Genomic DNA, 23206 nt, shown 5'->3' on the forward strand with positions numbered 1-23206 from the left:
AACTTGTATCATACTGCATACTTCCACAAAGCCAGATTATGCAATGCAATCCAATTTCAGGAAGAATGCACCTAACAAAGTAAAATACTGAGGCACTTCACAGAAGCGCGATTAAACCTGTTCTAATGTTCAGCCACTGGGGCAAATAGGCAAAAACTTGGTCAAAGAGGTAGAAATTAAAGCATCACATTAAGGGGGAAAAGAGATGTGCAAAGAGATTTAAAATCACAGAACTGGAGGTACACTGATACCATGGAGGGATATAAAGAAGCAGGAGATTAGACATAAGGCCCACACACAAATTTGAAACAATGACATTTTTAAAAAGTAGCTACTGCTTAACCTGGATCCAATATCAGTCAGCACAGTGGTGAAGGCTAATAGCAATAGGACTTGGCATGAGTTTGAGCATTTTGAAGATCTAAAGAATACAAAGAATATAATCTGGGAGAACAATTAGGCTAAAAGAACTAATTCTGGTAGTGACAAAATGGATGATGGTTTAAGTAGCCGCTGAGCAGAACCAGGAATTGTGCCAAGCTATGTTCTAAAGGCAGAAATAAGTAGAGGCAGCATGGACAATAAAAACAGAAATTTCTGGAAAAGCTCAGCAGGACTGGCAGCACTGATGGAGATAACTCGGAGTTAACGTTTCAGTCCCATCATTGGACTTGAAACATTGACCCTGATTTGTCTATCCAGACATGGCCAGACCTGCTGAGTTTTTCCAGCAATTTCTGTTTGAATTTCTGATTTCTAGCATCTGCAGTTCTGTTTAGTGGTGGCATGGATATGTGGTTGGAAGTTCAGCTAGCTGCCAAATGTGACACCAGCAGTGCAAAAAATCTGATTTAACCTCAGAGAGGTGCCAAAGAGAGGGTGATGTTAGTGGCAATGCAATTGTCTTTGAGACTGGAAGTAATGGTTCAGATTTCCCAATATTAGCTGGAGGAAATTTCGGATCTTCCAATCCTAGACTTTAATTATCTTATTTTATTCATTTGTGGAAGTTGGGTGTCGATGGCCGGCCAGCCTTTATTGCCCACCCCTAGTTGTTCTTGAGAAGGTGGTGGCGACCTGCCTTCTTGAACTGCTGCAGTCCACCTACTGTGGGTTGGCTCACAATGCTGTTAGGGTTGGAATTCCAGCGACTAGGTGTCAGATACAGTGGAGGAATGGAGAGAGCTGGTGGTGAAGTAGGGCTGGATATGATAGCATATGGGAGGGAACTAATGTATGTCTTGGATGATGTCACCAAGGGGTAGCATGTAAATAAGAAATAGGACATTGTCAATGACAAACTATTGGAGCACACGAGAGGCCACAATTCAGGAATGGAAGAGAAACCACTGCAGACAATGCTCTACCTGAAACAGATGTGTCAACATAGAATCAGGCATATGCAGTCTTATCAAAATTTAGAGTTGTGGAGAGGTTTGGGAGGAGGATGGTACATTTAACCAAGTCAACAGCTGCAGGCAGAGAAGAATGAAGAAGTATAGTTTACTTTTAACACAGGCAAGTATAATATCATTTGTGTCATTAACAAGGACTGATTTGATACTGTGGGAGGGCACAATTATCATTGGAGTCAGGAAGAAAATCTAGGTGGTCAGCAGTTTAGTGCAAATAGGGTGAGGAGTTCATGAGGAGAAACAGTACAGAAACTAGAGGAAGATTAAATTCACAAATAAGACAGAAGGGAAATATTGAGAAAAGTTTGGCCTGGTCAGCTTCTACAAAGAAGGTACGATGTGGAGGTGTTGATGTTGGACTGGAGTGGACAAAGTTAAAAATCAGACAACATCAGTTTATAGTCCAACAGGTTTAGTCAGCTAATTAGATGATCTCAATCTTAATGACAATCTCATGGGCTCCTCTTATTTCTTTCTAGGAGATAAGTAAAGCCTACTTCATGATCCTCCCTATGCTTTAGTCCCCAGAGCTACCAAAGATGAATTTCCAATTGTTTTAAAATAAGCAGACAGACAGAAACATGCAATTAATGAATAGAATAAACTATTTAAATTTATGTATGGCATTGCTTCCTTTCAATGTCTTTTTCCCCCAAGTTTAGTTTGCTATCTGTGGAAAGGGCTTCTATTTACTTGAAAATAAAAGCAACCATATGTTATTAACATTATATATAGAGAGAGTTACAGTGAATATCATTTCATGTTTATTTTAGACACTTAATCTGCCTTAAACATTTGATAGGACAAACCTCCTCAGGTCTGCTGATGTCCAATCCCTCAGGCCCAGTGATTCCCAATTCAAGAGCTTCTTTTGCACCCTAAAAAACAAAAGAAAAAGTTATAGTACTGTACATTGCCCCATTCTAGAACCAAATTAGGTTACAGAAATATTTAATTCCTATCAGTTCATCTGCATTAGGACTGGTGCTACTACAAGTTCTGCTGCATTGAATGCACACATCAGATTAAAATTTAAATAATCTAAAATTATGACATAATTCAAACAATTTTCAGTGTTGATACATCAGATTAAATGGAAATATTTACCTCTGCTACTAGCTCTCCATTTTCAGCATGCACACAAGGTATGGCACCAAGACTTTTACATGCACGAAAAGCTTGGTAAAGTTCATTATCCCGCAGCATGTATTGATCCTTATAGGTCATGTAAGTTTGGAATGAATTCACTCCATGCTCCTTCACTAGTTCTTCCATTTCAAATTGCACCTATATAAAGAGAAAAATGTTGAAGATATGATCTAAAAATGCATTTGTTTTACATCAGTTTTATTTAGAGCATAAGAAATAAGAATAGAAGACTACACAGTGTCTTGTAATCCTGTTCTGTTATTCAATAATATGGAGATGCTGGCATTGGTTTGGGGTGGACAAGGTTAGAAGTCAAGTAAAAACAATGACTGCAGATGCTGAAAATCAAATACTGGATTAGTGGTGCTGGAAGAGCACAGCAGTTCAGGCAGCATCCAACGAGCAGCGAAATCAACGTTTCGGGCAAAAGCCCTTCATCAGGAATAAAGGCAGTGAGCCTGAAGCATGGAGAGATAAGCTAGAGGAGGGTGGGGGTGGGGAGAGAGTAGCATAGAGTACAATGGGTGAGTGGGGGAGGAGATGAAGGTGATAGGTCAAGGAGGAGAGGGTGGAGTGGATAGGTGGAAAAGAAGATAGGCAGGTCGGACAAGTCAAGGAGGCAGTAACTGAGCTGGAAGTTTGAAACTAGGATGAGGTGGGGGAAGGGGAAATGAGGAAGCTGTTGAAGTCCACATTGATGCCCTGTGGTTGAAGTGTTCCGAGGCGGAAGATGAGGCGTTCTTCCTCCAGGCGTCTGGTGGTGAGGGAGCGGCGGTGAAGGAGGCCCAGGACCTCCATGTCCTCGGCAGAGTGGGAGGGGGAGTTGAAATGTTGGGCCACGGGGCGGTTTGGTTGATTGGTACGGGTGTCTCGGAGATGTTCCCTAAAGCGCTCTGCTAGGAGGCGCCCAGTCTCCCCAATGTAGAGGAGACCGCATCGGGAGCAACGGATACAATAAATGATATTGGTGGATGTGCAGGTGAAACTTTGATGGATGTGGAAGGCTCCTTTAGGGCCTTGGATAGAGGTGAGGGAGGAGGTGTGGGCACAGGTTTTACAGTTCCTGCGGTGGCAGGGGAAAGTGCCAGAATGGGAGGGTGGGTCGTAGGGGGGTGTGGACCTGACCAGGTAGTCACGGAGGGAACGGTCTTTGCGGAAGGCGGAAAGGGGTGGGGAGGGAAATATATCCCTGGTGGTGGGGTCTTTTTGGAGGTGGCGGAAATGTCGGTGGATGATTTGGTTGCTGCGAAGGTTTGTAGGGTGGAAGGTGAGCACCAGGGGCGTTCTGTCCTTCTTACGGTTGGAGGGGTGGGGTCTGAGGGTGGAGGTGCGGGATGTGGACGAGATGCGTTGGAGGGCATCTTTAACCACGTGGGAAGGGAAATTGCGGTCTCTAAAGAAGGAGGCCATCTGGTGTGTCCTATGGTGGAACTGGTCCTCCTGGGAGCAGATACGGCGGAGACGGAGAAATTGGGAATACGGGATGGCATTTTTGCAAGAGATAGGGTGGGAAGAGGTGTAATCCAGGTAGCTATGGGAGTCAGTGGGTTTGTAAAAAATGTCAGTGTCAAGTCGGTCGTCACTAATGGAGATGGAGAGGTCCAGGAAGGGGAGCGAGGTGTCAGAGATAGTCCAGGTAAATTTAAGGTCAGGGTGGAATGTGTTGGTGAAGTTGATGAATTGCTCAACCTCCTCGCGGGAGCACGAGGTGGCGCCAATGCAGTCATCAATGTAGCGGAGGAAGAGGTGGGGAGTGGTGCCGGTGTAATTACGGAAGATCAACTGTTCTACATAGCCAACAAAGAGACAGGCATAGCTGGGGCCCATACGTGTGCCCATGGCTACGCCTTTGGTCTGGAGGAAGTGGGAGGATTCAAAGGAGAAATTGTTAAGGGTGAGGACCAGTTCGGCCAAACGAATGAGTGTGTCAGTGGAAGGGTACTGTTGGGGACGTCTGGAGAGGAAAAAACGGAGGGCTTGGAGGCCCTGGTCATGGCGAATGGAGGTGTAGAGGGATTGGATATCCATGGTGAAGATAAGGCGTTGGGGGCCAGGGAAACGGAAGTCTTGGAGGAGGTGGAGGGCGTGGGTGGTGTCTCGAACGTATGTGGGGAGTTCCTGGACGAGGGGGGATAGGACAGTGTCAAGGTAGGTAGAGATGAGTTCAGTGGGGCAGGAGCATGCTGAGACAATGGGTCGGCCAGGGTGGTCAGGCTTGTGGATCTTGGGAAGGAGGTAGAACCGGGCAGTGCGGGGTTCCCGGACTATGAGGTTGGAAGCGGTGGGTGGGAGATCTCCTGAGGTGATGAGGTTCTGTATGGTCTGGGAGATGATGGTTTGGTGATGGGGGGTGGGGTCATGGTTAGAAGTCACACAACACCAGGTGAACCTGACAAAGGAGCAGCGCTCCTCAAGCTTGTGATTTCAAATAAACCTGTTGGAGTATAACCTGGTGTCGTGTGACTTCACTCTCCTAACTTATGTCCATTACACTTAATTCCCTTAACAATCAATAAAATATTTAATACTATCTTAAAAGTACTCAATGACTGAGCATTCACAGACTTCTGGGGAGACATTTCCAAAGATTCACAACCACTGGAGTGAAGAAATTTTTCCTCATCTTGGTGTTAATTAGTCAACTCCTTATTCTGTAATTCTTAGTTTTAGATTCTCCAGCCAGGGTAAAAAGTGTTATGAAGATGTGGGTGTACTGTACCTTTAAGAGAGTTAAAAGCTGGCAGAACTACCTGACAGCACCAAGTGTTCTGAATAAGATACAAAGTAACATGGGTAGGGTAGCTGGTTGCTTGGTGACAAAAAACAAATTTAAATTAGGCCAATTCGTTTAAATTATAAGCCCCCCCTCCAAAAAAAAACAAACTCTAATCAAATTTGAATTGAGTAAATTGACAATCCAATGCTTTGGGGGTATAAGACTGGGAAAATTGAACATTTGGGGGAGAACCGCCAAAAGACCAACAGATGTGGCTGCTAGTAAGAACTGAAAATGTGTTGCTGGAAAAGCGCAGCAGGTCAGGCAGCATCCAAGGAACAGGAGAATCGACGTTTTGGGCATGAGCCCTTCTTCAGGAAGGGCTTCTTCCTGAAGAAGGGCTCTTGCCCGAAATGTCGATTCTCCTGTTCCTTGGATGCTGCCTGACCTGCTGCGCTTTTCCAGCAACACATTTTCAGCTCTGATCTCCAGCATCTGCAGTCCTCACTTTCTCCCGCTAGTAAGAACTCTCTGAGAGGTACCTAGAGAAGAAGTTTGCACAGAGAAAAAATATTGACAACGACCTAGAGAGCAAATCTAAGAGGAAGATACAACAGCTGGCTGGTTTTGAAATTTGAATTTTTTGATAAATATTACTCGGGGGCTTTATCAGACTAGTATTATGGAAGGGAAAGTAAAAGATAGATTAGAGGAAGGAGTTTAAATAGTTGTTAGTTAATTATTCTCTGTTATACTTTAAGAAATAAAGTTGTTACATTTTACTTTAACTAGTTCTTGACCTCTTGAGTTTTCACAGATTACCGCATGGAATAAATCTTTTCTGTGTTACCCAGTGTTGTAACAAAAGTCACTTAAAATCTGTCTGACCAAGCCCTCCAAGAATAATATGATCACTTTTCATTCTACTAAATTCCAAAGAATAAAGGCCAATTCTACTCAAACACTCTTCAAAGCACAATCCTCTCGTCTCATGATTCAATCTTGTAATCTCTACTGTATCCCTCCTATGACAAATTCTTCTTTCCTATGGAAAGATGCACTTGAGTACACAGTATATTTCTGGCGTTGTCTCACCATAGAAGACGTTTTGCCCACATTGAAATGTAGGAAATTAAGGGGCCATCTGATTGACAGTTCCAAGGTACAAAAGCGACATATTGAATTGATCGAGAAACTATTTCAACCTGTTGGAGAGTCAAGGGCAAGAAGGCATAGTCTAAAAATGTGTTTTGGTGTACTTTATTCAATTCCAGTAAAGGCTACACATGAGTCTTCCAAATTGCATGTTGTACTTGCATGCAAGGTGCAGGAGCCAAATTTCTCAAAATATTAAAATCTACTAGCTTTCCAGTCTTCCATCTTAAAAAAAAAGACTATGGATGCTTTTGACTATGCTTTCATGTTCCAGACTGTACTTTATTCCACACATTCATTCATGTTCCTTCAACAGAAATATTTGATATTGAGAAGACCAACAGACATAGGAATGGCTGGTGTACAAGTTATAGTTGGAGCAAACCTGAGAAATTGCAATTGATAAACAGATATACCAAAAGAACCATTTTATTGGCTAAGAAAATTATTTTATGGATTATAAGGGAAAAATATGAATCACTGTTTGTTTCAAACATGGTCATGTAGATGTTGTGTTGCACGTTTTCTATTGTCATGACTTACTGGGGTAGTGCATTGGAAATCAAGCCCCACTAATCCCAGACTAGTCACAAATGTGAAAAATATAGTCAAACTATTCAATTTAACTGACTGACAAGCTCTGGTTAAAAGAAAATGCTCACCTTGTTTCTGCACTTAACAAGAAAATAACTTTATTGTATACAAACAGTCTTTAAACAATGACAATTAGGAACCTGAACTGCTAAATTATAGCTTTGAAAATTACCTCTACCCCTTCTTAAATTCTCCTCTTCATAAACAGACAGACATTACAAGGATATTAAGGGTACAAAATGCAGAAAGAAATGGAGGATAGGAAAAAAATTGTGGCTCGAAGAGCTTCTCCTTTTTTGAGGCATTGGAGGTGATTTCCTAGAATTTCAGGAGCAGCAATTACTGTTTTATAGGCCGTTGAATAGTTTTGGAACTTTGGGAGAGAAAAGAACAAAACAGCTGCACCTTTAAAAGGAAGATGACAGACAAAGGCAGCAACTACATGGTCAGTAAGAGAGAGAGAGAGAGAGAGAGAGAAAGAGAGACAGAAAGAAAGAAAGAAAGAAACCTATGCTGCTAACTAACACAGCAGGGAATCTGCACAGTTACCACCTTTGCTGTTTGAGTTCATGTATCTCTGGACATCAGAGTGCGTCTAGGAGAAATTAACAAACAGCAAAATTCACAGCTGACCTTGGAGGAACCTGTGTGGGAGAGCTCACAGCACAGGAAAAGATAAGTGCACAGTTTTTGTGTAACCTTGCTGAAAGTCTGCAGGAGTGAGTAGAGTGGGTTTCTTCTTGATTATATGTTTTATTGAGATCTGTCTCTTGCTTAAATTTTAAAAATATAAACCATGAGAACTAGGTTAGCCTGAAGCACATTTTTTTACAGCAATAAGACGGTGCTATTTTCTGGGTCTGTTAATTGTGAAGGAGCAAAGATGGCCTTTAATAGAGTGATGTGCTCTTCCTGTTGGATGTAGAAGTTTAGAGAGAGCTTTCATGTTAATGATGATTATGCCCGCAGGAAGTGTCTTTGGTTGCGAATCCTATCAGACTGCATGGATCAATTGGAGTATAATGTTAAAAGATTAAATTGTACTCTCTCCCTGGAGATTAATGAAATGTTAAAGAATTAAACTCTACTGTCTTTCTCCAGAAGCTAAACATTCTAAAAGTGGGTAGGGGCAACATTCATGCAGGAATGTGGATGACTCCCATTTACTACTACTCTCTTGCTACTATGAAATTAAACTCTCATTCAGTCCCTTCCATTCATAAATGCTTTCATAGCCATCCCCCACTGCTAGGTCACATCACACCTACATTGTCTTGGGGAATTATGGAGTCAGGAAATCATTTGTATAACAATTCCCCAGGATTAGGACATTTTTACATTATCTCAGAGGATGACCTCATCCTACCATTGTACCTGGGGTAACATGTGATTATTGGACTGGGAGAGCGGAATGGCCAGAGTACCTGCAAGCATTACCAACTGACCTGTATAAAGGGGATGTGTTTCCTTTACTCGGGGCCTCTTTGACTCAACTTCACATGCCTGAGAAGAGAGAGTCAAAGGGCTCACCTAGCTTGTACAAGCTTTAGTGAGGTTTAACTGTTTGCAGAAGTGTTTGTGGGTGTGCGCGAATTGAATATGAAACCTCTGGAAAAGAACCTAACATGCTGTTTTGGAAAAAGTAGGGAGCGATGGATTTTCAGGGGAATGTTGCATGAACAGCCAAGGTTCTGGTATTGAGACTGGCTCTAAAGTAATGAGAGGTATGTCAGGTTCCAAGGGATCGATTGTGATAGGGGACTTTCTAGTCCGAGTTACAGATAGACGTTTCTGTGGCCAGCAGTGAAAAATCAGAATGGTTTGTTGCTTCCCTGGTGCCAGGACCGAGGATGTCTCAGAGAGGGTGCAGAATGTTCTCAAGGGGGAAGAGGGGCCAGTAAGCGGTCATTATACACATTGGTTCCAATGACCTAGGAAGGGAAAAGTTTGAGATTCCTAAGGGAGTTTACAGAGTTAGGCAGGAGTTTAAAAAGGAGGTCCTCAAGTGTAGTAATATCTAGATTACTGTCAGTGATATGGGCTAGTGAGGGCAGGAATAGGAGGATAGAGCAGATGAATGCACGCCTGAGGAGCTGGTGTACAGGAGAAGGATTCACATTTTTGAATCATTGGAATCTGTTTTGGGGTAGAAGTGACCTGTACAAGAAGGACGGATTGCACCTAAATTGGAAGGGGACTAAGATACTTGTAGGGAGATTTGCTAGAGTTGCTTGAGAAGAAGATTTAAACTAATAAGGTGTGTGTGGGGGATCCAGGGAGATAATGAGGAAAGACTTCAATCTGAGACTGGTACAGCTGAGAACAAAGGCATGTCAAACTGTCAGGGCAGGCAGGGACAAAGCAGAGAACAACGCAGGACTGATAAATTAAACTGCATTTATTTCAATGAGCTTTATTCCTGATGAAGGGCTTTTGCCTGAAACGTCGATTTCAAAGCTACTTGGATGCTGCCTGAACTGCTGTGCTCTTCCAGCACCACTAATCCAGAATGCATTTATTTCAATGCAAGGGGCCTAACAGGAAAGACAGATGAACTCAGGGCATGGTTGGGAACATGGGACTGGGATATCATAGCAATTACAGAAACATGGCTCAGGGATCGACTGGACTAGCAGCTTAATGTTCCAGGATACAAATGCTACAGGAAGGACAGAAAGGGAGGCAAGAGAGGAGAGGGAGTGGCGTTTTTGATAAGGGATAGCATTACAGCTGCACTTAGGGAAGATATTCCCAGAAAAACATCCAGGGAAATTATTTGGATGGAACTGAGAAATAAGAAAGGGATGATCACCTTATTGGGATTGTATTATAGACCCCCTAACAGTCAGAGGGAAATTTAGAAACAAATTTGTAAGGAGATCTCAGCTAAAGTAAGAATAATAGGGTGGTTATGGTAGGGGATTTTAACTTTTCAAACATAGACTGGGACTGCCATAGTGTTAAGGGTTTGGATGGAGAGGAATTTGTTAATTGTGTACAAGAAAAATTTCTGATTCAGTATGTGGATGTACCTACTAGAGAAGGTGCAAAACTTAACCTACTCTTGGGAAATAAGGCAGGGCAGATGACTGAGGTGTCAGTGGAGGATCACTTTTGGCCAGTGACCATAATTCTATTAGTTTTAAAATAGTGATGGAAAAGGTTAGACCAGACCTAAAAGTTGAAGTTCTAAATTGGAGGAAAGCAAATTTTGATGGCATTAGTCAAGAACTGATTGGGGGCAATTGTTCGCAGGTAAAGGGCCAGCTGGAAAATGGGAAGCCTTCAGAAATGAGATAACAAGAGTCCAGAGAAAGTATATTCTTGTTAGAGCGAAAGGTAAGGTTGATAAGTATAGGGAATGCTGGATGACTAAAGAAATTGAGGGTTTGGTTAAGATAAAGAGGGAAGCATGTGTCTGGTATAGACAGGATAGATCGAGTGAATCCTTAGAAGAGTATAAAGTATACTTGAGAGGGAAATCAGGAGGGCGAAAAAGGGGACATGAGATAGCTTTGGCAAATAGAGTTAAGAAGAATCCAAAGGGTTTTTACAAATACATTAAGGACAAAAAGGGTAACGAGGGAGAGAATAGGGCCCCTCAAAGATCAGCAAGGCAGCCTTTGTGTGGAGCTGGAGGAGATGGGGGAGATACTAAACAACTATTTTGCATCAATATTTACAGTGGAAAAGGACATGGAAGATATAGAATGTAGGGAAATAGTTGGTGACATGTTGAAAAATGTCCATATTCCAGAGGAGGAAGTGCTGGATGTCTTGAAACACATAAAAGTGGATAAATCCCCAGGACCTGATCAGATGTACCCTAGAACTCTGTGGGAAGCTAGGGAAGTGATTGCTCGGCTTCTTGCATCATTGATAGTCACAGGTGAGGTGCCGGAAGACTGGAGGTTGGCTAACGTGGTGCCACTGTTTAAGAAAGGTGGTAAGAGAAAGCCAGGGAACTGTAGACCGGTGAGCCTGACGTCGGTGATAGGCAAGTTGTTGAAGGGAATCCTGAGGGACAGGATTTACATATATTAGGAAAGGCAAGGTCTGATTAGGGGATAGTCCAGACATGGCTTTGTGTAGGGGAAATCATGTCTAATGAACTTGATTGAGCTTTTTGAAGAAGTAACGAAGAAGATTGATGAAGGCAGAGGGGTGGACATGATCTACATGGACTTCACTGAGGCGTTTGACAAGGTTCCTCATGGTAGACGGGTTAGCAAGGTTAGATCTCATAAATACAGGGAGAACTAGCCATTTGGATATAGAACTGGCTCAAAGGTAGAAGACAGAAGGTGGTGGTGGAGGATTGTTTTTCAGACTAGATGCCTGAGACCAGTGGAGTGCCACAAGGACTGGTGCAGGTCCACTGCTTTTCATCATTTATATAAATGATTTGGATGTGAACATAGGAGGTATACTTGCGATACCTAAGTTTGCAGATGACACCAAAATTGGAGGTGTAGTGGACAGTGAAGAAGGTTGCCTCACATTATAACGGGGTCTTGATCAGATGGGGCAATGGGTTGAGGAGTGGCAGATGGAGTTTAATTTCGAAAAATGTGGGATGCAGCATTTTGAAAAGGCAAATCAGGGCAGGACTTGTACACTTAATGGTAATGTCCTGGGAGTGTTGCTGAACAAAGAGACCATGGAGTGCAGTTTATAGTTCCTTGAAAGGGGAGTCGCAGATAGACAGGATAGTGAAGGAGGCGTTGGGTATTTGGACAGAGCACTGAGTATAGGAGTTGGGAAGTCATGTTGCAGCTGTACAGGATATCGGTGAGGCCACTTTTGGAATAGTGTGCGCAATTCTGGTCTCCTTCCTATTAGAAGGATATTGTGAAACTTGAAAGGGTTCAGAAAAGATTTACAAGGTTGTTGCCAGGGTTGGAGAATTTGAGCTACAGGGAGAGGCTGAACAGGCTGGGGCTGTTTTCCCTGGAGCGTTGGAGGCGGAAGGATGACCTTATACAGGTTTATAAAATCATGAAGGGCACGGATAGGATAAATAGACAAGTTCTTTTCCCTGGGGTGGGTGGGTCCAGAAGTAGAGGGCATAGGTTTAGAGTGAGAGGGGCAAGATTTAAAAGGGACCTAAGGGGCAGCTTTTTCACACAGAGGGTGGAGTGTGTATGGAATGAGCTGCCAGAGGAAATGGTGGAGGCTGGTACAATTACAGCATTTAAAAAGCATATGGATGGGTAAATGAATAGGAAGGGTTTAGAAGGATATGTGCCAAGTGCTGGCAAATGGGACTACATTAAGTTAGGATATCTGGTCGGCACGGACAAATTGGACTGAAGGGTTTGTTTCTGTGCTGTACATCTCTATGACACTAATCATGGAAAAACAGTTCAATGCCATCAGCCTAGACCATGAGATTTGATGAGTTGCTTTCTCTCTTTTACTTTCATTTCTGTTTAGTTTTTTGGATGTTGACACAGGTTGTTTCACAACAATAACTCTATTTCATTCACTGGTTGAGAATTCGCCTTTTCACTGTCTTTGAAGGCATTACATTCCACCTTTAACTAGAGATTAGTAGAGAAAGGTGAGTGGAAAATAGTTACTAGAGGTTGTCTGGTACTTCCATGCAATGGAAGACAGTTTTTTTAAAAAAATGGTCCCTCTGGTTGTTCTCTGGTGTAAAGGCCACACAAAGCCAAGGTCACCTGATCAGCAGCCAATTAAAACGTTTTCAAGAAATTGTTCTCTTGTTCAGAACCCAATGGGTCAGTTGTGTCTACTTTTTCTTTCACTATCCCAGGAAGAATGCAACATTGTATACAACTCAGTGTGCTGTCCGGTAAACATCATTTTAAAAACTGCAGCTCTCTCTTTGCAGTTGCCTTGCTTTAAAATAGATTTTTTTAAAAAAAGTCCATCGTCCAAAACTAAAGGAAATATAAAGCTGTGGTCTGTGTAAGAAAATTGTAAAGGAGTGATGCACTGGACCACACTGGATTAATGCAGTATGGGTGCTGAAAGGTTGATAAGCTCATCCAGTCAACTACTATGAAGGGAAATCCTCAACTGAGGAAAATTTGTTTTAAGCACTAATGTGGAAGGTTCAAACAGATGCAATGAAGTGGATAAACTGGCAGAATGGAATTGAATCCTTACAGAAGGAGAGGTGGAAGGAAATATAAACCTGGTAATAGAGTGAGTGAGTGAAGTTGATATTGGTTGACAACATCACCCAAAAATGGAGAAAGAAAAATGAAGAATGAAAAGGAAAGAATCAGAAATGGGCCATTATAAGGTGAGAGGAAGTTGAAAATATAAAATAAGACTGCTGGAATTTTCAGTATTGCACAAAAATTGAAGTAGTTGTTACTGCAAAAACAAGTGACCAGAGCTGGAGTGGAATAAAGAATATTCCACTTACCCTCATGAAAAGACACGATGCAAACAAATGGGTTTTCACAGCAATACCTTCTATTTGGAAAATTCATCAGTGTAAAAGTAAGTTGAGAAAGGGGGAGGACAGTTATGGTATACGGCGACGAGTTGACTTTTAGTCAAGAAAGTAGCATCAGATTATCCTGAAGGGCAATGGGTGGAAGGAATTAATTTGTATAGTTTAAATATTTAGCATTAACCATAAATTACTACAGTTATGGAGATTGTCAGATGATTTATGTCAGTTGAAAAGAATGGAGAATTTCCCACCTAAGTCCAAATGGGGAAAGTAAAAAATGAGACCTGTTCAGCAAAAATAACATGAAATATTAACATAGTTCTTTTTGAAAATCTTGGAAGGGAGCTTGGAGTAGGCTGTTCCTCACACCATACACCAAATTCAAATTTTTTTTCACTTCAGTCAAATTGGTTCTGATGTCACCACCTTCCATATCAGTAGTCCAATGTGCTTTTTTCTCAACTGAGGATTTTTCTCCAAGCATTGCTTGCATGGCCCTCACCTATTTTCCATACGTCTGCCCTCTTCCCTTCTTTCTAGATCCTTGTGGTCAATTTCCACATCAGCTTCCATATTCAATGGTGTATCCTCCACCATTTTCAGGACTTCTAGTATGAGACCTCCACCTGTGCTTCCAGCATTCTAAAGGACTGTTCCTCCAGAATACCCTGCAGATTTTTCTTAATGCAATAACAAGTCACCATTATGAAAGATTAAATCTCTTTCTCCACAGATGCTGTCTAACCTGCTAGTGTTTCTGGTATTTTCTGTTTCGCACCCAATTTCCCCAACAACTCTACACCAAATGGTTCAGTTTTTAAAACAAAAGACCTGAAACTGTAATTGCAATCGAAGTTAGAGGCATCATATTAATTAGAATAGGATCAATATTGTTCGACATTTCATTTTTGATCACATAAATAAAACCTATGTTTATAATTAAATGATCGCCTTGTACATCATACTTATTTCTCTCAACTTTGAAGTGACTTAAACCTGATCAGGAAATAATGAAGGCAAATAAAAAAGGAAGTACAGAAATCATGGGTGATTTCAATCTTCAAGTAGGTTGGTGCAGTCAGCTCAGCAGAAGTAACGATGAGAAAGAATTCATTAACTGTCTTGAGACAGATAATTACAAAAGAATGAGGGCAGAGCTGTCTGGAATAGACTGTGAGAGAAGTTCAGCTGCAAAGATAACTGAGAAAAATGACTATCAAGCAAATATTCCATGACCGTAAACATAGGAGTGGAAACAAGGTCATTTGGCTGATCGAGTCCACTCCACCATTTAATCATGGCTGATGGGCATTTCAATTCCACTTACCTGCACTCGCCCCATAGCCCTCAACTCCTTGCAAGATCAAGAATTTATCAATCTCCGCCCTGAAGACATCCAATGTCCTGGCCTCCACTGGACTCCAGGACAATGAATTGCCCAGGCCCACCACTCTCTGGCTGAAGAAATGTCTCCTCATTTCTGTTCTAAATTGACACTCTCTAATCTTAAGGCTGTGCCCACGGGTCCTAGTCTCCCCGCCTAACAGAAACAGCTTCCCAGTATCCACCCTTTCTAAGTCATGCATTATCTTGTAAGTTTCTATTAGATCTCTCCTCAACCTTCTAAACTCTAATGAATACAATTCCAGGATCCTCAGCCGTTCATCGTATGTTAGATTTGCCATTCCAGGGATCATCTGTGTGAATCTTCACTGGACACGGTCTGTATGAGGCCCAAAATTGGACACAATATTCTAAAGGGGTCTAACTAGAGCTTTATAAAGTCTCATCACTGCTTTTATATTCCACCCCTCGAGATAAATAACAACATTACATTTACTTTCTTAATCGCAGACTCAACCTGCAAATCAACCTTTAGAGAATGCTGGACTAGCACTCTCAGATTCCTTTGTACTTTGGCTTTATGAATTTTCTAACCGTTTAGAAAATAGTCCATGTCTGTATTCTTTTTTCCAAAGTGCAAGACCTCACATTTGCTCATGTTTAATTTCATCAGCCATTTCCTGGACCATTCTCCTGAACTGCCTAAATCCTCTGCAACCCCTGACCTCCTCAGTACTACCTGCCTGTCTGCCTAACTTCATATCATCGGCGAACTTCGCCAGAATGCCCCCAGTTCCTACATCCAGATCATTAATATATAAAGTGAACAGCTTTAAAGTTAACACTGAACCCTGCGGGACCCCAATTGTCACCAACTGCTATTCTGAAAAGGAACCTTTTATCCCAACTCTCTGTCTTCTGTCAGACAGCTAATCCTCAATGCATACCAGTAGCTCACCTCGAACACCATACTCACCTTACTCAGCAGCATCCCGAGAGGCACCTTATCAAAGGCCTTTTGGAAGTCTAGATAGATAACATCCACTGGGTTTCCCTGGTCTAACCTACTTGTTACCTCTTCAAAGAATTCAACAGGTTATGACTCTCAACATAGATATATCTCCAAAGAAAAAAATTATTTTAGTTTAAGGATAAGCCAACCGTGTTTAATCAGAGAAGTTAAGGATTGCATCAAATTGAAAAAAGAAACACAAGGTGGCAAGGATTAGTGGGAAACAAGAGGATTGGGAAAGTTTTAAGAATCAGCAAAAGATAACCAAAAAAAAGGGAGAAAATAAACTTTGAAGATAAAAGTGCAAATAATATCAAGTCACAAAACATAACCTTCTTCAAATACATAACAGAGGGATACCAAAGTTTGCATAGGCCCCTTAGACAAAGAGGCAATGGAAATAATAATGGGGAACCAGAAAATGGCACACAAGGTGGATCATTACTTTGTGTCACTCTTCACAGTAGAAGACACTAGTAATTTTGGAATGCTATTAATCAAGGGGCAAAAGGCGGAGAGGAAATAAATACAACAACAATCACTAGAATAAAAATGCTAAAGAAACTATTGAACTAGAAACTAATAAGTGCCCTGGACCTGATGGTATGTATCTAGGATATTAAAAATAAAAACTACAGATAGTGAATGCACTGGTTATAATCTTCCAAGAATCCTTAGATTCTGGAAAACTGTTCAAGTAACACGTATTTAAAAAAAGAAATAGTAACTATAGGCCAATCAGTTTAACATGTCTTATTGGGAAAAAGTTAGACTTCATTATAAAGGATGTATTTAGAAATACATAATGTGACTGAAATAATTCAGGATGCCCAACTGAAAGAGAACATCATTTATTGTTGAACACCAAAATAGAGCCACTATTTGTAGCACACATAGACTAGTCCCAGTTCGGGACAGACAATCTTGTGGATCCGTACCTGGGTCGGCTTTTTTCTCCTAACCAACCAATGTTACAACACACCGTTGGTACTGAAGACACTTGAACCCAGGTCATCTGGTTCAGAGGTAGGGAAACTACCACTGTGCCACCTGGGTCTGCTCTATAGATACAATTGGTTCTGCTATAACAAGGTAGTTCCGTTCTTGTGCAATCCCGTTATAATCGATACACGCTTTAAACGTTCGTGCTTTAGGAACAGTATGCCCAATTCATCAATCACCTTATAGTGAATTCGCATTAATGAAACACGCGTTATAGCAGAATGACCTGTACTTCTAATCAACCTGTCCAGTGACATTATTATATACCTCTGGAGCAGGTGGGACTTCAACACAGGTCTCTTGGCCCAGAGATAGGAACATTTACTATTACCTAATTCTTTATTTTTGTAGTACTCTATGGAGTTATCATTAACTTTTTAACTCTCATTTCCCTCACTGCTTTGTATCTAGTTACCTTGGTACCTAAAATGGCGCCAAGTACAATGACATTATACACTTTTCACTGTACTCCTGAACTTCTGCACTGGAGTACATGTGATAGTAAAATCTAAAATCTAAACTACCACTGCACCACAAAAGCTGGACTGCGGATCTGTTTTATTTTTTCTTCTATATCCGGAAGTGTTTACATACACAACCAAATTGTTTTCCCACTAACAAATCACAGACTTTTTTTTAACTATTAACTGTGAATCAACTTGAGTAGCCAATTATAAATTTACATGCAAAGCCATTCTGGGCAAATCGATCGATCAAAGTGAGGGAGGGGTAAGGAGAGCAGGAATGGACTAAATCAAAATGGAGTTGGATGGGGAAAATAAAGCACTGAATTCCCCATGATGCCCACTTCTCTCTAAAGTATTGATGTGCTCCTTCTCTTACAATACTGGGAAGGTGAGGGTCTGCTTTACTTTTTTTGAGGGGATCTTGCTTTGTTATTTTCTAATTTAGTTGTTCTGAGATATTATTACCCACCTCTGGAGCAGGTGGGATTTGAATTCTGGCCTTGTGGCTCAGAGGAAGGGACACTACGGCTGAACCAAAGCCCTTATGGTCTGCTCTATATTTTCTAAATCACACACAACTGAACAACCCTCCTACCATGACTAGATGGCATGATCACAGAGTAAGGGGTCACATATTTAAGACTGAGCTGAGGAGGAATTTCAAATCAGAGGGTAGTGATTATGTTGACTTTGATATTGCAGGGGTTCGCAGAGACTGGGTCATTAATTATATTCAAGACTGAGGTAAGCAGATTTTTAATCAGTAAGGGAATCAAGGATTATGGAGAAAAGTCAGTAAAGTGGAGTTGAGGTTATCAAATCAGCCATAATCTCATTGAACAGCAAGGCAGTCTCAATGGGTTGAATGACCCATTTCCTCTGGAAATTCATTCCACACATACCACACAATGGTTGCCCTTCTGGTCCCTTTCAGATCTTTCCCCTCTCACCTTAAACCTATGTCTTCCAGTTTTGGACTCCCCTACCTTGGAGAAAAGATCTTGACTATTTACTCTACTCATGCTTCTCATGATTTTATAAACCTCTATAAGATCACCTCTCAGCTTCCTCTGCTCCTTATAACTCAAACACTCCTGTCCCAGTATCCTGGTAAAGGGTTTTGCATCCTTTCCTGGTTAATAAAATCCTTCTTACAGCAACATGACCACAATTATACACAATACTCCAAATGTGGCTTTACCAACATCTTGTATAGCTGTAACACAACATCTAACTCCAGTACTCAATGCTCCAACTGATGAAGACAAGCCTGCCAAATATCATCTTCACCATCTTGTTTACTTGTAATGCCACCTTCATGGAGCTCCCCTGATCTCTCTGTTCAACAACACTCCCAGGGCCCTGCCATTAACTGTCAAAGTCCTGCCCTGGTTTGCCTTACTGAAAATCTACATTAAACTACATCTGACATTCTGGCCCACTAGGTGGAACGGAGTTGATCGAGATCCCAATATACTCCAAGATAACTCTTTCGCTGTCCACTATACCATGAATTTTGGTGTCAACTGCAAACTTAGTAACCACGCCTCCTATATTCTCGTCCAAATCCTTTATATAAATTTGTGAGCATTAGTAGATCCAACAACAAACCTTGTGGCACACCGCTGGTCAGAGGCCTTCTGTCTGAACAACAGCGCTCAATGTTGTTGGAATCTTGTTGAAGGCCTTGCTAAAGTCCACGTAGAGATCTATCACTCTACCTTCATCTATCTTCTTAATCACCTCTTCAAAAAGCTCGATCAAGTCTGTGAAACATGATTTCCCTTGCACAAAGCCATGCTGAATCTGCCTAATCAATCTTGCTTTACCATCTAGAACTGTCACTCAATCCCCTCCACCAACTTACTCACCAGAGATGTAAAGTCTGTAGTTCCCTGCTTTTTTTCTGCAGCCTTTCTTAAAAAAAAGGCACAACATTAGCCACCGCCCAGTCTTCCAGCACCTCATCCGTGGCTGTTGATGAGAAGTTTGTGGACCAGGCCTATTCTTTTCCATAACTATTTTAAAACTAAGACAATTATCGTTACTCACCCACTAATACTTCAGTCAAATGCCCTGTCTTGTTTTCCAAGAGTAAGTTGAATGCTGCCCTTTCTCTGGTAGGGTCATCTACATATTAAAAATGTTTTCTTGAATACACAATAAATTCCTCCCAATCCAAGCCTTTATCACTACGGCAAGCCCAGTCTATGTTTGGGAATTTAAAATCCCCTAATGTTACAACTTTATTATTCTCACAGCTATCTGTAATCTCCCTATATATTTTCTCCTCAATTTCCCGCTGACTATTGAGGCACATGTAGTACAATCCCAAGTGGTCACCCCTTATTTCTCAGTTCCACCAATATTGCTTCACTGGACAGTCCCCCAGGAATATCATCCTAAAGTACTGCTTTTGATGTTTCCCCTAATCAAAAATGCCACTTCCCCACCTCTTTTGCCCTCCCTTCTATCCTTCCTATAGCAACTGCACCCCAGAACCAATTAATATTCCTAACTAATTTTATTTTCACCAGTTCTTATTATCTTATTGAAAGAACTCAGCCTTTTTATTCTGACCTTGTGGTCCGTTACACTCCTTCAACAGCAGTTTTCCCAAATTGAAAAAGCCTAACAAACAAATAGGCAAAGAAACATATCTGATAATTATATGGAATATGAAATACACCCCTACCTGTGGCCCCCACCAAGTTACACCAACATGAAGGCAGTAGTCACAGCAGACCTTAGGATCTGCTAGATCTCGACACTTTTTAAATGCTTCCAGAAGTGAATTCTCTTTATCTGGTAATGCATAACCAATTATTGTTGTTGTTCCTCCAACCAGAGCTGCCTATGGAAGAAAAAGATAAAAGTTTCAATATTATGCATGACTTATTTAGGAAAATAAAACCAATGTATTTAAAGCTGGCATTTTAACTATGACAATAAAATGCATGGTATCAAGAGGAAGTCCATATATTTAATAAAGATAAACTCTGTTATTAATGGAAACTCCTGAGGACTTAGTTTTTCACTAACATTTTCATAAGCTTTAAGACAAGTCTTTAAGCATTTTACTTTGCTTATGATATCTTTGAATTATGAAATGGAGAAAGATTTGGCATGGAGGACAACATTACTGCCAAACATTGACACATGTTCTTTGTTAAAATATTTTTTGACAAAAAAGTTAAATCATCCAGTAACTCAAAGCAAGCAACTATATCATAACAATGTCTTTGTGCTTGGAAGAAGAACAAGTATGTCAATACATAGTGACTTTGAAATAAAATATTACATTCGTAAGCAAGCATTAATCTGTGTTTTCCAGCATAACCTCTGGCTTCTTGTGATACAATGGTCATGTCCCTGCTTCTGAGTCAGGAATCCTTCGTTCTAATCGTAACTGCTCCAGAGCTCTGTAATGAGCTCTTTGGACAGTCTGACTGAAAATAAAACTCTGTACACCTGTAATTGTAAAGTCCATGATCCCAGATCCTTTAATAGCTTAATTAAAGTTATGCTGGCATTTTCCAGTCAGTTTCAATATCTACCCCAAATGTATCTGTACTCTTGCATAGTGTCTAATATTTTATGCCTTCACTGATTTTGCCTATTCCAATTCTTTCCGGTATGATCTATAAACCATTTTGAAATGATGTGGAGGAGACAGTGTTGGGCTGAGGTGGACAAAGCTAAAAATCACACAACACCAGGTTGTAATCCAACAGGTTTATTTGAAAGCATTAGCTTTTGGAGCACTGCTCCTTCATCGGATAGCTGTGGGACAGAATCATAAGACATATAACCTGGTGTTGTGAAATTTTTAATAAAGAAACAAATTAGATTATGAAATATGAATTAAAGCAAGTTTCATGTAGGATTCAAGTTTGTAACTTTTGAAACTCTCGAATATCATCTGTCAAATAAGCAACTGAAGTGAAATCATTATTACTTTTTGCCTGTAGAAGTAGTCATTTTGCAGAAAAATGGATAATATTGCTGTATTAATAAAGAGCAGTAATTGTGAGGGTTATTTACAGAATTGGAAGAAGAGCTAACATTTTTAATTTTGGGGCAAGAACTAAATTATTTAAAATTGCCCTTTCAAATATATTTTTACTAACCACCTATGCATACATTACATCAATTTATTTTCTTACAATATTACAAGCTTAAATAGTTATGTGCCATCTTTAATGTCTGGGGCAAAGTGGCTCTTTATGTGTATCATAATGTAGTGGTCCCAGTTGTTATGGGGTAATGCCCAGTTGATGTCAGTACTGAACAAGTTAGATCCCTGACAAGAAATTGGCTGGATAGTTTTTTTTGAATGTTAGTGACTGAAGTGATATTTATTCAAAAGCACAAAACATTGCAATCTTTGTTTAACAATAAAAACATTTATTGTGATAGAAATTAAGATAAACAAGAAAATAAACTCTATTCCCAGATAACAGATTCAAAGGTTTTTAAACACATAGCAGAAATAACCCAAGTAATTTTAATAGATTGAATAGAATCAGCAGCTTTGTGTCAGAACCTTAACACCCTAGTATAGCTTATAAACATCGTTGCGATTCTAAGAATATCTAGCACTTATTCTCCAGGGAGACCCAGTCCAGCTCAATTGCAAGGGAAACAGAGAGACACACTCTTTCTTCAAAACCTTGATGGGCTAGAAGGTATTAAATTTTCAGTGAATATGTTGTAACAGCAGATACAATTTTTCCAATGCTACATTATCTCTGATGCAGCTTCAATTCCTTTTAGCAAGTTTTGAAAAGATTTGTAGCTCAAGTTGACTGTCTGAATGCAAGTTTTCTCACTGAACTGGAAGATTGGTTTTCAGACATTTCAGATATGTCTGATGCAGGGGAGAGTGGCTAGGGTTTCTGTTCGTGAAAATGACTGCCAGACTACTCAGACCTCTTGGCATCACGTAGCCCACAAATCCACCAACACACTAAAGCAACAGCTAATGAACTTCAAAGACCCTATATACACAACTAATGTCATTTACAAAATAGCTTGCAAGAACTGTAATAAATATTACATTGGACAAACAGGCAGAAAATTAGCCACCAGATACATGAACACCAACTAGCCATAAAAAGACATGACCCACTCTTACTAGTACCCTTACATACAGATGAGGAAGGACACCACTTCGACTGGGACAACACATCCATCCTAGGACAAGCCAAACAAGGTTCTAGATTAGAGTGGTGCTGGAAAAGCACAGCAGTTTAGGCAGCATCCATGGAGCAGGAAAATCGACATTTCGGGCAAAAAGCCCTTCATCAGGAATAGGGGCTCTATTCCTGATGAAGGGCTTTTGCCCGAAACGTCGATTTTCCTGCTCCTCGGATGCTGCCTGAAGTGCTGTGCTTTGCCAGCGCCACTCTAATCTAGAATCTGGTTTCCAGCATCTGCAGTCCTTGTTTTTACCAAGCCAAACAAGGACACAAGGCATTCCAACTGGAACTCTACCAACAAACACACCTACTGGACGCCATTTCCCATCCTGTGACAAAAAAGAACATGAAATGACATCACTGCAGCAAATTACATCACCACAGCAAATGATATCAACAACTCGAGGAAACCTAAACACTAACACCAGCACTTTACTGGAGGCTTAATGATGATGTTATCTAGTATGGTGACAAAACGTTTGAAATCGAACCTTCCAGCTCAGCGAGCAAACTTACTTCAATTCCTTTTCTTTAAATCAAAACCTTAAAGCTTAATTTCACATCTTTTCTGCCAACTATATCGCAGCATTCTGGTATGGGATTAAGAATGAGTTCTTATCGTAAGATAATTTAACTACTTTAAACTACTTCACTTATGAACTCTGCTTAGCACATTACTCCATGGAAAGACTTCTCAGCACTTTGGAACTTGATACAT

At 40.8% G+C, this 23206-nt stretch overlaps 1 protein-coding gene across 1 annotated transcript in view; it reads right to left on the reverse strand.

Annotated features, from left to right (window-relative positions):
* dpysl5b (dihydropyrimidinase like 5b) overlaps positions 1 to 23206 on the reverse strand; it is a 64375-nt gene that overhangs the window by 31850 nt on the left and 9319 nt on the right. Inside the window, exons 2-4 of the mRNA XM_072563005.1 lie at positions 19983 to 20141; positions 2523 to 2702; positions 2225 to 2293 (exon numbers count right to left, since the gene is read on the reverse strand). Coding sequence (XP_072419106.1) covers positions 2225 to 2293; positions 2523 to 2702; positions 19983 to 20141 — 408 coding nt within the window. The remainder of the gene's footprint in view (positions 1 to 2224; positions 2294 to 2522; positions 2703 to 19982; positions 20142 to 23206) is intronic.

This window comes from Chiloscyllium punctatum, chromosome 3, assembly GCF_047496795.1.
Source record: "Chiloscyllium punctatum isolate Juve2018m chromosome 3, sChiPun1.3, whole genome shotgun sequence".
NCBI lineage: Eukaryota > Metazoa > Chordata > Chondrichthyes > Orectolobiformes > Hemiscylliidae > Chiloscyllium > Chiloscyllium punctatum.